At 38.7% G+C, this 13,400-nt stretch overlaps 1 protein-coding gene across 1 annotated transcript; it reads left to right on the top strand.

Moving 5' to 3' along the window:
• Nucleotides 1-30: 30 nt before the first annotated feature.
• LOC131664272 (non-lysosomal glucosylceramidase) lies at nt 31-12,010 on the top strand. Its single transcript, XM_058935238.1, has 14 exons — nt 31-719; nt 1,163-1,251; nt 1,935-2,115; nt 2,425-2,705; nt 3,339-3,578; nt 3,950-4,079; nt 4,145-4,396; nt 4,941-5,185; nt 5,436-5,590; nt 5,670-5,773; nt 6,315-6,457; nt 7,654-7,760; nt 8,266-8,460; nt 9,274-12,010. Exons 1-14 carry the CDS (start codon nt 586-588, stop codon nt 9,469-9,471), a joined length of 2,454 nt encoding a protein of 817 aa, XP_058791221.1. The 5' UTR covers nt 31-585; the 3' UTR covers nt 9,472-12,010.
• Nucleotides 12,011-13,400: the final 1,390 nt, after the last annotated feature.

Below are 13,400 nucleotides of genomic sequence, written 5' to 3'. Positions count from 1 at the left end.
CTTGCTATTTTGGGATTTATAGGTTACGTCTTCTTAGTCATGAAGAGTGTTTATTTCGAAGGCTGTGTGTATTTGTCTCTCTCTTTCTAGCGGCGACTAGTTGCTTACGCGGTGCGTTACAATTGAGAGACGCTTGATTATAAATTACAAGCGATGCGAGCACTCATTAATACGTGCTTTGTAGCGATTGTCGGTGTATGGCGATGACTTCTATTCTGCCAAGTATAAAAGTGAAAGTGTATTCTGCGTGCAAGTGTGATTTGGTTTTATTGAAGTAAATCATACTGTGATAATATTAATTAATGTACAGTACTAGAGTACTATCGAAAAATTGAAACGCCGCTGTTGGTGAAGCCACTTGTCAATGGGCAAACGTATTTTACGTATTTTTTAAATAAAACCTAATACCAATAGTGCCAGTAATAAGATAAATAAATCATGTTCTGCTAGACGGAGCGCCAAATTCGAATGGACGCCGGTATCGACCAGTGCAAATATTTGTGTATAAACCATAAAATTGTTTAAAATTATTAAATAATTCAAACTCCTTAGCTGCGCGAATTTGTAATTTTGACCAGACAAAAGATGAATAGTGACGTGAAAAGCGTTCCAAAATACGGTTTCAAGGTGAAACTCGATCACAAATTTCCCGAGAAATGGTCGCAGAATTTGAGGCCGAATTTCAAACAAACGATACAGATGTTACCGCTTGCCTGGAGGTGAGTGTTACGTTTATTGATTACGACCGTTATTTATTCACGATGCACAATATCAAGGTTTTAAGTTACATAATGTTACTTCATAACTTTCTATATGTTTATTTACTTTTATCAATTTTGACGTATTCTTTGAGTTTTAAAAATATTTTAATATAAATATACAATAGTATATCTGTATGTAAGATATATATAGGTACACAAAAATATACTTTTATGAAAAATCGAATGATTAATTAATGCCAATCATTTTTCTTCTACTTTATTAACTAAAAATAAATTTAAAAACTAAAAAAAATATTTATATACACTAATTATATTCAAAATTAGCAAAGTTAACAAATTTTATTATTCTAAATGTATAATGTTCGTTAGTCATAGATACTTGAAATATAAAAGAATTATAAAACTATAAGTAAGATATGAATATTGTACTTGTACGACAGGTATCTATTTTATTACACTGGCGTAACACGAAACGGTCGGCCTGTAGTAATGGACTACTGGAATATGCGACATGGCCAGCAAATATACGGTAAATATGTATACCATTTCAATCAGTCCAACCAGTCTATTACAGTATTTATTCAATGTGCTTACACACATTAAAATGGTTATCAAAAGCGAAAATTCGAAAATGAACAGAACTCGCGCGTACTGTCGATTTTTCCGTCGAAATTTATATTTATGTACCTAATTGATGAAAAGTAAAATCCAATGCATAAACGCGCGAGTATCGCATGTTACGAACTTTGAAATTTATGCAATAGCTTTGGCACACGAGAGCGAGCGTATGCCTGAATCCATTATCGTACAGTATTAACTTTGCGAGCCTGCAATTTCCCGTTTACGGCAAATCTCTCTCTCTCTCTCTCTCTCTCTCTCTCTCTCTCTCTCTCTCTCTCTCTCTCCCACCCCCCTCTCTCTTTTATTATCTCGGCCGGGAATATTGGACTTCTTTGACTCACTTTTTTTTTATATCGCGAGTTTGATTTTTTTCTTTCACATCGCGCACGCAATAAAGTTTATATCACATAGATTTACCGTTGGTGAGCTCATGACACTCAATTTTTGCCGCTTGAAATGTGAAAAGACAAAAATGATTGAGATAGAAAAATAATGACGATCGCAAATTAAAAAAAAAAAATCGTCAGTAGACAGGAAAAAAATGGAAGAAAAATAGATTGCAATCGTAGAAAAATTAAATGTTCTGTACAGGCGTGCCCATAGGTGGGCTCGGATCTGGTACAATTGGTCGGGGATTCAGGGGTGAGTTTTGCCGCTACGCGGTACTCCCGGGTCTTTATAGCTATCACGTGATGCCTGCTAATCAGTTCATCCTGACTGTAAGGGATGCCAACGGCAACGTAATCTGCAACCAAGTCTTGTCGACGAGAACGTGAGTCTTACCTCCCTCACTTCTACACATAATACTCAGCAATGTCGCATTATTATATTAAGCTTTTTTACTCTCGCGTGCTTCGGATTTCCAAACTTTGAGCGAGGATTCAATTTTTCCGTAAATTCTCCTTGTTGAGCATTCGTGTTTGCGCTCCAACAAATTTGAATAGCTACGTGGTCCGGGCAGCTTTTTGGTTCGAAAGTTTGAAATTCTGTGTATTATAAATTTCGGATCGATACAAATTTCGCAGTGTACTTTTGGAATTATTAAATTTGACAATGCAATTTCGCATTCTGGCAAATGCAGAAAAAGCAAGCATCTGAGATCATGGCGTTGGGGCTTCGACGGTCGCAAAGCCAGTTATACCGGTCTCTATCCACGTTCTTGGACGGTCTACGATATCGAAGAACTGCAGCTACGGCTTACCTGTCGTCAAATCTCTCCGGTGATTCCACATGACTATCAGGATAGCTGCCTGCCGTGCGCCGTGTTTACTTGGGACGTCGTCAACAGCTCGCGACGTGATCTCCATGTCTCCATCACTTTTACTTTTCAAAGCGGATGCGGCAGCAAGGACGACGCCGAGGGTAAAGCTTCATATTTTCATGAAAACGTTGCAGATCGAGCTTTCTTACATAGGTATAATGTGATCAAGTAAATGGTGAATGCCGTGTATTAGCGCGACAACTAATAGCATTGGCGCCGCTTCGTCGTTATTTTCAGCGAAACTGTTCGCTCGAAAAATCCTTCGTAATTGTTCGAGTTTGTTTCGCAAAGTGCTCTCGTATTGCAGGGTACGTTGCCCTCCGCGAGATACGCGTTTGAAAAAGTCTCAATGCACTTTGAAGCGCGAGATTGCACGTGTTACGATACAGTCTTCAAGCGCGTCAAGTGTAATTAACATACCGATTTTTTTTATCTCACTCGCAAAAGGGCGCTCTCCAGTTGACATATATATTTTTAGCTTTTTAATCAAGAGGATTAACATCTTTTGCGATCGCAACACGACTTTCAAGTCCGGTGTCATTCCATTATCTTCTTTATCGATTGAAAGCCGAGTAGAATCGTGATAAGAGGCATTAATCTTTAAAATTGATTCACACGGCAAAAGAGGCCTGTCAGAGAATGATAAAAAATCTTTGATAAAAAATATTAATCTACTATCAACCTAGTTCCTGCGGAAAAGGTAACTCACCAAGCTTGGATATCTATTTTCATAGGTGAAAAATGGACGGAGCTATTTGAGCATGGCGATGTCAGAGGTTCGATGATTCACCAGGAGTTTCGTGGAATGCCTTGTACCTATGCGCTCGGCTCAAAGCCACGTCGTGGTGAAGTACGAGTGACTCGTCAGCTGAGCTTCGATCCACGCAGTAATGGTGCTGATTTGTGGCAGAAGCTGCAGAACGATGGTCGACTGTTCGAGAACGGTGACGAGGCTAAGTGTTCGAGCAGAAGCAGTGAGTCGAACACACTTCGTGTCTCGAAGCTATTAGGGGAGGGTGAAAAAAAAAACGCGAGAGGCGATAACGTTTAAAGTCGAGCGGTGGCATAAGCTTGTAAAAAAGTGTCGAGATGTGTGGGTGGGAGCTGTGGCGCGTAAATCGTGGATCTTAACTGATGGGGTCGCTCTCAATGACGGGATAGCGTCGCGCTTTTGTCGAACGCCCGTGGCGTTAATTAAGAGTGCCTTTTTTTTGTAAAAAAATGTTCAAAATGATTTTGGTTGATAATTCAGGGATTTTGCCAAGCTCAAATTCCAACTGACCATATTTGACCTTTTCCACTTGAATTACGAAGTTGATATTTATTTCATTTATTTTCATTCAAGGAAAACCAATAGCAACGGCAGTATGTGCCGATACTCTCGTAAAAGCAGGTAGTAGTGGCGTTTTGGAGTTTTGTCTAGTCTGGGATATGCCAAAGATACATTTTTACTTCAAGCAAAAGACTTATCACAGGTAATTTTCAAACATATCTATAAACAGAAAAAGTTCTTACATGTCTTACCCTCTCTAAATTACAGGTATTACACAAAATACTTCAGTCCTAAGGAAAATACGTCGACGGTAGCACCAGAGATAAGTAGGTACGCATTATCGCGTTACGACGACTGGAATGAATCAATAGCTGAATGGCAGCGTCCAGTACTGGAAGACCCAGATTTACCGGAATGGTTTAAGAGTGGCCTCTTCAACGAGCTGTACTTCGTCAGCGACGGCGGCAGCGTTTGGTTGCTCACTGACCAGTCTGACAATTTATCCGATGACGATCCACGGTATTACTGACGAGCTCCCATTATCCTCTCGCTCGCGCTTTGGTATTGAGATCCGTATCTTTCGTTAGTGATTTTTAATTAGAACTGCCGCTGCGTTAATTGGTTTCCGATTATTTGCGTTGCACGCTTATTGTTCGTGCTCGGGTTGCATGGCTAATCCTCTTTTTTTACTTTTTTTTCGAAAAAAGCTGCATTGTTCGGAAGGGGTTGAAAAGACTAATTAATCTTGACAGTATATGATTTTTCAATTTGATGCGCGTATTTATTTGAATAGGTATGTGATAGCCGGTCACGTATTTTTGAATAAAACGTAAGGCTGTCATAAAATATAAAGGTATTCAAAAGTTGAAATGCCGCGCGACAAATTGTATCTAACAATACGACAGTGTGTACGACAAATAAACAAGAGTAAGAGCTAGTCGGCGTAACAAGGATTACACATTACAAGAAGCTTGCGAGCGAGAGAGGACAAGTGGTGCGCGCGATTGCGTGAGACACGTATAATATAAAGCTTTGGAGCATAACACATTGTATGTTGCCGTAGGACAAAGTACGGTCGATTCGCGTATCTGGAGGGCCACGAGTACCGCATGTACAACACGTACGATGTGCACTTCTACGCGGCCTTCGCTCTTGGCTGCCTGTGGCCGCAGTTGGAGGCAAGTATACAATACGAGTTCTGTGATAGCGTTCACGTGGAGGACCAGCGACGACTTCACGGTCTTTACGACGGTACCAAGCGTCGCAGGAAAGTCAAGGGAAGCGTGCCACATGATATTGGCGATCCCGGTAAGTTTTACACACACGCACGCGCGCACACACAGTCTACATGCGCTTGTGATTGCGCTACTGTTCAGTCCCGGTTTTTACGACCTGCTCGCTGCTACTGTTGTTAACCTTTCTCTGTCTCGACATAGAATAGAGATTTCGGAACAAAATTCTCGTATTTCACAACTGATTAACTAAATTAAAAAGAACGTTCTCGACATATAAGTTTTTAAAACTCTTCGACATTTGATTTATTCTTACATCACTATAGGCGAGGAACCATTCAGCATGATCAACGCTTATCCCATACATGACGTATCCCAGTGGCGTGACCTCAATCCAAAGTTTATTCTAAGTTGCTACAGAATCTACTTTTTCAACAAAGATTTGAAGCACTTGAAGCATTTTTGGCCGACGATCAAGGAGGTGAGGAGAAAATTTTATGTGAAACCCACTTGACAGCTCACTCGTATGGGTTAATTGAATGTTGATGTGATTTCGTCAGGTGCTGGAGCACAGCTTAACTTTTGATGTGGATAACGATGGTCTCATTGAGAACGGTGGCTTTCCCGATCAAACTTACGATTGTTGGGTGATGAGTGGCTCAAGGTAATATCTTTTCAACTTTTATTTGACTCTTTTTTTCATATATCGACCTTCCAAATTTCGTTTAATTAATTAGTCTATAGTACAAGGCTTCACTTAGCGCGTTTCAATTATCCGAAAATGGAAAACCTTGTTTTCGTTCTGCGTTTCGATAACGGCTGAAAATTACAAATAACCAAAAGGCATTCTAATTAAACTGCGTGCACACGGCTATATTCCATATTGATATATGTATATATAACGCGACGCCTCGAGCACACATAATATTGTTGCTCGGCTTTTAAATATGCAGTGGTTTCTTTTTTCATTTGACAAATGGGTGACCTGCTCTCAGCGATATAACAATGAGCATTGCAAAGAAGCAGAAAATTCACCATTGGAAATGTAAAAATAAACAATTTTATTTCTCCTGTTAATTGAAGTGTATATAGGATATTCAATATTCGTATTTGAACCGATGCAATGAAATATTGAAATGTTTACTGAGGGAAAAAAGATACGTTTGCAATGGATGATTTACAATTCCCTCGATTCTCGTTTATAGCGCGTATTGCGGTGGTCTGTGGATCGCTGCTCTCCAGTGTTCTGTAAAAATGGCTGAGCTCCTTGGCGAACACGAGGATGCAAAAAAGTACAAGGAGATATTGGATCGTGGCAAGATAGCTTTTCAGGAAAAACTTTGGAATGGTATGGTTCTCATATTATTTTCGATTATTATACTGAAAAAAATGATATTCTTACAACAAGAGATTAATATTTTTGATTAAATCCTCCTCTGATAAGAAGAAATCTCTTTGTATCCGAATTGTTTTCTTATAATAAGAATATTTCTTCTTGGATCAACAGAGTCTGTTGAGAGAGAACTTTACGAATAAGAGGAATTCTTTTATTATATAAAAGAACTTTTTTGAATATTTAATTGTAAATAAAAAAAGCACGTATTTATCAGCTTGTATACCATACAAAGCAGAAAATTGAATTATAATGAAATAAAATATTTCAATAGTTGATTCGACTAAAAAATTATTATATTTATATTATATCAAAAGCGTAACGCTTAGAATGGAATGAAATGGCGGGCATATTATTTAGGAATAAAAATTAATCCGGCTTAATTTACATAGCAATTATACACTGACAGTGTAGACAGAGAGTGTGACTTAATTAATAAATAAATCCTAGCTTTATTACCGTAATATTTTAGTTGACAGAGAGAGAGAGAGAGAGAGAGAGAGAGAGAGAGAGAGAGAGAGAGAGAGAGAGAGAGAGAGAGAGAGAGAGAGAGCGAGAGAGAGAGAGAGAGAGAGAGAGAGCGAGAGAGAGAGAGAGAGAGAGAGAGAGAGAGAGAGAGAGAGAGAGAGAGAGAGAGAGAACGATTGCGAATAAAAATACACTTTTGACACGAAAATACGATTATAAGCACGCACGCCAAAAACTAATTTTCCTCTCTTTTTCTCCCATAAACGTTGAAAATTTAGATTTTTATTTGTGACGTGTTAAATGTATTGATTTGATATAAAGCATATATACATACGTTTTATATTTTTAAATGTTAAATAAACATATTTTTAATTATTTCAAATTTACTATACCTTCAATAGTGAACACATTTATTCGCTTGGAATATATACTTTGCTTGTGAAATTATCTGACAAAACAGGAAAATTTAATTTTGAAATAATTAATATTTGCCTCCTACTTCCTCTGTGTGCGACCGCCCCCACCCCTTGAAAAAAATTATCATAAAACAGCAATTTCGTTTTTCACCGCTCGTGCCACCCTACCTTAATCTTTTCCGCATCGCCGAGCGTAAAGCTTTTATTACACGGATTTTTTATTATCTTTTTCTCTTTTTTTTCATCTCTCTGCCGCTTTATCCCAAGGCAAATATTATAATTTCGACTGCAGCAAGGACGAGAGTAGAAAAAGCATCATGAGCGACCAGCTATGTGGTCATTGGCTTTTAAGAGCTTGCGGATTTACTTACGAGGTATGATTTTTTCAACATTTTTATCTCTATTTACCAATATTTTTTATACATACTATTTTTACCCATCAACATCGAGAAATGAATATCACTATGTAAATATAAATATTTCGTTTATCGCAGCTAAATACTTTAAAATATTTGATTTTTCAAAACGAAATGGTGAAATCGAACAGTAATTAACTTTTTTTCATATTGTTCTCTGGATTACAACAGTATTAACGCGGATTTTTATACCTGCAATATGTTAATGACTTTTATGCTTTTGGCTTTATCGACATAAATAATATTTGCCTAAATTGTCAATATATTAATTCATTCAATAAAATATTGTAATACAGAAAGCAATATAACTGGGAAACAACTTACAATACACCGCAGAAAGTTATGAAACGTATATGTAGAGTAATAAAAGTTTTCTATGTTTTTATGGGAGACATTTTGTGTCAAGGCCGTGTTACACGAGACTTATAAAAAACAATATAACGAAAATAAAAAAAAATTGCAGGTGTTTCCGGAAGAGCGAGTGAAGTCAGCACTGTCAACGATATTCGAGAACAACGTGATGAAGTACAAGAATGGCGAACAGGGTGCAGTGAACGGGTTCTCGACTGAATCAGACTCGATCGATGTTTCATGCGTTCAGAGCGAGGAGATGTGGACCGGTGTCGCTTATGGCTTAGCTGCACTCCTAATTCATGAGGTGGAAAAAACTCATTCTTTTTTCTTAGCCTCGAAAATTGTGCTTCTTTCTTTCTTTTACGATCGAAAGCCAGATGTCGCACTCGTGTTTTCTCGCGCGCGGAACATTGAACAAGTATAGATTGTTACCTCTAGAGAGAGAGAAAGAGAGAGCGACTAAGCCACGCGGGGTCTCACGACGTACATTTTCAAAGTTTATCGCGTATGAGTTGCTACAGAAAAAGGCTATTATGAATGGCACCGAAGGGTACTGAATAATGCATTCGCTCAACTTTGCCGCTATTAGTTCTCTCAAATTCAGTGTCCTCCCCCTTTAAATTTTGTACGTTTGAATTAGCGCGCATAAAAAACAACTTCCCGATAATTTCGAGTATTTTATTGACTCAGCAGCGATCTACAATGAGAGTTCCTAAAATAGAGCAACATAATTTATGTCGCTACAACGTTGTGAATATATTTTTTTAATTGAGATATTTTTTTTAAACAGTGCGCAAAATAAAAAAAAGACTAAATTTATTATTGCTTGTTACTTTCGCTGCACGGTATGTGACATGAATTGAAATTTTTTTACCTCAAGTATACACGAAGCTGCAGGGTTATTACTGCACCATTTTCATCAAATTTTTCTGATGATAACGTAAAAAAAACGATTTTTTCATTTAAATTGCGGTTATTGAACTTTCGTTCGACCACTGAATGAACGAGAATGGCCCGGTAATTGCAATCTTTGCCACTCAAAAAATTAGCAGCGACAAACACAAAAGTTACATACTTAGTAAAATTAATGAATCTGAATATTATTTGTTGCCTTCAGGGAATGATCAAAGAGGGTTTCCACACGGCTGAGGGTGTTTACCGCACAGTCTACGAGAAGATAGGTATGGGTTACGAGACCCCGGAAGCTTTGTACGAAGACAAGGTGTACCGTGCAATAGGCTACATGAGGCCACTGTCCATCTGGGCGATGCACCATGCCTGGCAAATGAGGAAGCTCGAAGCGCTCGATGAATAATCAACTTAATGGATTCCAATGATATAAAAAATTATGTATTACAATTTCAAATACTTTTACTCTTCTATTTACATTGACTGTGTTAACATCGTCCAAAGATAACATTTTGTATACGCTGGCTAATGGAAAAAGATGATATTAGTATTTAATGAATTGCGCGCACAATAGTTATAATTTTCATGATGTTATATATTGCTATACTCTGCGCAGCAGACATTAATTACACACACTCACACACGCATACACACGCGCGCGCACGCACGCACACGGTTAATTTTTTGCATTTGAACTTTTCAACGTTCAGAACAAATAAATATGAATAGATTTGCATAGTGAAAGTACATTATTTTTTATTGGAAAATTCATTGGCTCCCTCGTTGGAGCGAGTAGCTAATGAAAAAAGTTGACATATATCGATGTCGCGTGAAACATTATTAAAACCTCGAAGCAGGTATCCACGCGAGACTCTAGCATTAACGAGTGCGCGACTTTGTGCCGCCGAAGCGACAAATTTGCATTTAATTGCGAGCAACGCAAGGGGGAGAGAGATGAGCGCGAAATAAAACGGAGAGTACGTACGTACACTTTCGAACGCGCGCAATAACAATTGGAAAATTCGAAGCGTTTGGCGCACTTTCATAATCGCGCAAATTCCCACGCGTATTCTCTCGCGCGTGGCGATGAAAATCGCTTTCCAATTTGCGCGCGAGTCTGTTGAGAATTAAGGGTGTACGTACGTGCGAGTTGCTTTTTTCCCTTTCTGTTGTTACAGATGATTGCGTTCGCTCAATAATTCACGCGTAGCTCTAACACCAAATCTCACATTTCTTTTTCTCACCCTCCGATCGTCGCTGATTTATTTCATTTGTCGTCATTTTCCTGTCAATAATCCCGGAATGCAAATGTCATGGGATATTTCATTCGTACACTACGTTGAGCTTTTCGATAACGTATATATCTTTTTGCTTGATTTCAGATGGAAAGTGAAGGGAGTATTTGCATTTTTGACGTTCTATGAAATTTTCATTCCCTTCCCTCAACAAGAATTCAATTTTATTACGTTATTTTTAGATAGTAAAATATCTCTACTTGGTCCATTTATTTTTTATTTAAATTTCAATAAAATTGATGAATTTTCTTGATAGGCTTATAGAAAGGACTAGATGCATTCAAAATGTGAATATTTTGCTAGTATAATTGTTATTATAATTTGAAACTGTAAGATTATCGCATACTTTAACTCATTAAAACACGGTATTAATAGGAAAAATTCCAATCAATTTGATTGCAAAAAAATATTCTTTCGATAAATTCAACGCGATTGCTCGAAAGATACAAAAATCAATTGAAACTCATCATTCAAATTTTTCCCTACAATCAAGGGGGAAGGGGTGTCGCATTACATTAAGTCCTCGTATCGCCACCACAAATGTTATTAAAACGTTCGAGCGTGAGCAAAACGCATGCATTAATGAGAGTGAGGGAGCAAAAAAGAGAGTAGCTGTCTGGTTTGCCAGCCCTCTCTTTTGGTTTTTCTCGTTTTCGCCGGGGCGCGCGCGTACGTATTATAATGATATTTCGCAGCTCTCGCACACAATCGAATGGGCGCATTATTCATTCTCCGTGCGCGCATTATCATTCATTACATTTTTCAGTCGTGTGGAATAATGCGCGCGCGTGAACACATGAGTTACTGGCGAACGGCCAGCTGCAATAGCCGCCGCGAATTGCGCACTGACGCGCCAGGAAATTAAGGAGCCAAGCGCGGATCATTTTCACGCCTGCGACTACGACGACGACGATGACGACGACGACTATGACTAGTTGTAAAAAGAGAGAGAGACAGAAACTGAGCTTACCTTTAATGCTTTCAGCTCGTAAAATGCAAGATCGACTCTCGCGTGCACACAAAAGAAAAATGTCGACGTTTTATTTTCACTCTTTAATAACCCGTTGGATTTTCCATTCGTGCGGTATCCAGCGCTTAAAGTTATGCTATTACGTTATTGATCGCAATTTCTTAGTTATTGATAAAACGAATGAAAAAAATTCATTTGAGAATATAAAATTAAAGATCGAAATATACGATAAACAATGGAGAGTTGGAGCAATCGATAATAATCCGTGGTCTTGTTCTCTTTCGTGAATTTCTTCTTTTTCAACTATTTATCGTTGTCTTATAGTCGCAAGTTTGCCTTGTGGCCAATAACTTCTAACTTGCTCGTGGATTAACACACTAGCCATATCTTCGTTTTCACCAACACACGATTTACTCGGCTAGTTGGCCTTCTTTTCCTTTTTCTTTTTTCTCTTTGCCTTTCTTTCTCCATTCGCATTCGGCTTCTCTCTGTTCCGTCTGACCAGTTCGCTCGCTTATCTACTTAAGTGTACGCGCACCGTGAGCTGTTTGCGCACCCTTGCCAAAGTGCAGGATGTATGTACGTCCGTAAAGTTTTGTATCGTGAATTCATTTACTAAAAGCTTTGGATTTCAACTTTCCAAACTATGTCTGAATGAAATGGGACACAATGTATTTCATGCGGACATTTTTTGTATTTATAGTAAAATATTCGATTTGTATCAATGATTGCTAAAATAAACAAATATTGAAGTAAAGCTGAGAACTACGAACTAGAGGGGAACTATTCTCCTTATAAAATTTCATGCCACAGTGGATTTTTTTAAGTCAAAGACATCTTGAATACATTCAAAGTACAAACAATTTTCATTTTCAACTTCCCTTTCCTTAAATATAAAACGCTTTACGTACTAGCATGAAAATGTTCATCTGTTTCTATCACGAGTGTGTTGAAGGAGAAAGAGAGAGAGAGAGAGAGAGAGAGAGAGAGAGAGAGAGAGAGAGAGAGAGAGAGAGAGAGAGAGAGAGAAAGAAAGAAAGAGATAAAAAGAGAGAGAGGGCGAGAAAGGAAAAAAGGATGAAATAAAAAAAACATCGAGCAGAGGCATAAAAAGGCGCGTTTCCCCAGCGAAAAATAGTCGAATTCTCATAAAGTGTCGCCCGGAAATGGAGAGACAGCGTACAAAGTAATGCAACGTAAAGAAAAAAAACGAAGGGGAGGCGGTGCACGTGTCCCATGTCGAAAAAAGTTTGCCAGGGCCGTCGTCGCGCGTATAAAGTCACACGCCATTCCCAGGATAAGGAGAGAGCCGAGCGACAGGCGAGCGTCGTCTAAGCTTCCGGTTATTGGAAATCGTGCGCCGACTCTCTACGTCGCGAGCCACGAAAGATTTTTCAGCGATGGATTTAATTTTTTTGTTCGAGCGCGTGTCGGCAGACTCTCGTGCAGCCCATTAAACCCATTCAGGGGAAGATTCCATTAGCTCGTGATTGATTTGGTCTTTTTGAGCCAACTCGTCGACGCTAAACAATGGATACCCTCGTCGCCCGTGCGACCGCGCGACTACACTGATGATATTCTTTTCTTTCCTTTTCTTTTATCCCGGCTTCACGAATCTCACGTGAAATGTCTTTTCAAGTGAATCAATCTCCTCATGAGAGTCTTTCAGTCGTTGAAGCTGCTCTGCAAGACTACACTTGATTCTGTTATAACGACGAAACTTGACGATTTATCCGACAAAACCGAAGCTCCTAAACCTGATCATTCTACACTTGAACACACTCTCGCGCAATTCAAACTTTCATTAAGCATTGTTTAGATTTCCTTGTTGTGATGGAAGTTTCATTAATGATCCTATCATTGTTTGACATCCCACTGTAACACTATACCCCTATGTATATAGAAGAAATAGGTATCGCTTTCAGTGCCCAATACGGACGTCCGTCGTCAAAGCGAAAATTCGATCCCTTGTCTCGCTCTCCCAGTCCTCCAAACAAAACAGCGTACAGCCATGCATATACAGTCCACTCGTAAAACGTCCCTGTAGCGCAGCTGACAAATGGCGCGCAT

This window comes from Phymastichus coffea, unplaced genomic scaffold, assembly GCF_024137745.1.
Source record: "Phymastichus coffea isolate CEN01 unplaced genomic scaffold, Cenicafe_Pcof_1.1 PCOF00043, whole genome shotgun sequence".
In the NCBI taxonomy this organism is placed as follows: Eukaryota; Metazoa; Arthropoda; class Insecta; order Hymenoptera; family Eulophidae; genus Phymastichus; species Phymastichus coffea.
Note: the sequence above shows the minus strand (reverse complement) of the source record. Positions and strands in the feature narration are given on the sequence as shown.

Bases quoted from the DNA above. Each gene is read 5' to 3' on its own strand.
- LOC131664272 (XM_058935238.1), top strand. From the start codon at position 586: ATGAATAGTGACGTGAAAAGCGTTCCAAAATACGGTTTCAAGGTGAAA. The intron at 4,397-4,940 runs GTATTACTGACG...ATGTTGCCGTAG, and splicing joins TTATCCGATGACGATCCACG to GACAAAGTACGGTCGATTCG. The intron at 7,761-8,265 runs GTATGATTTTTT...AAAAAATTGCAG, and splicing joins CTTGCGGATTTACTTACGAG to GTGTTTCCGGAAGAGCGAGT.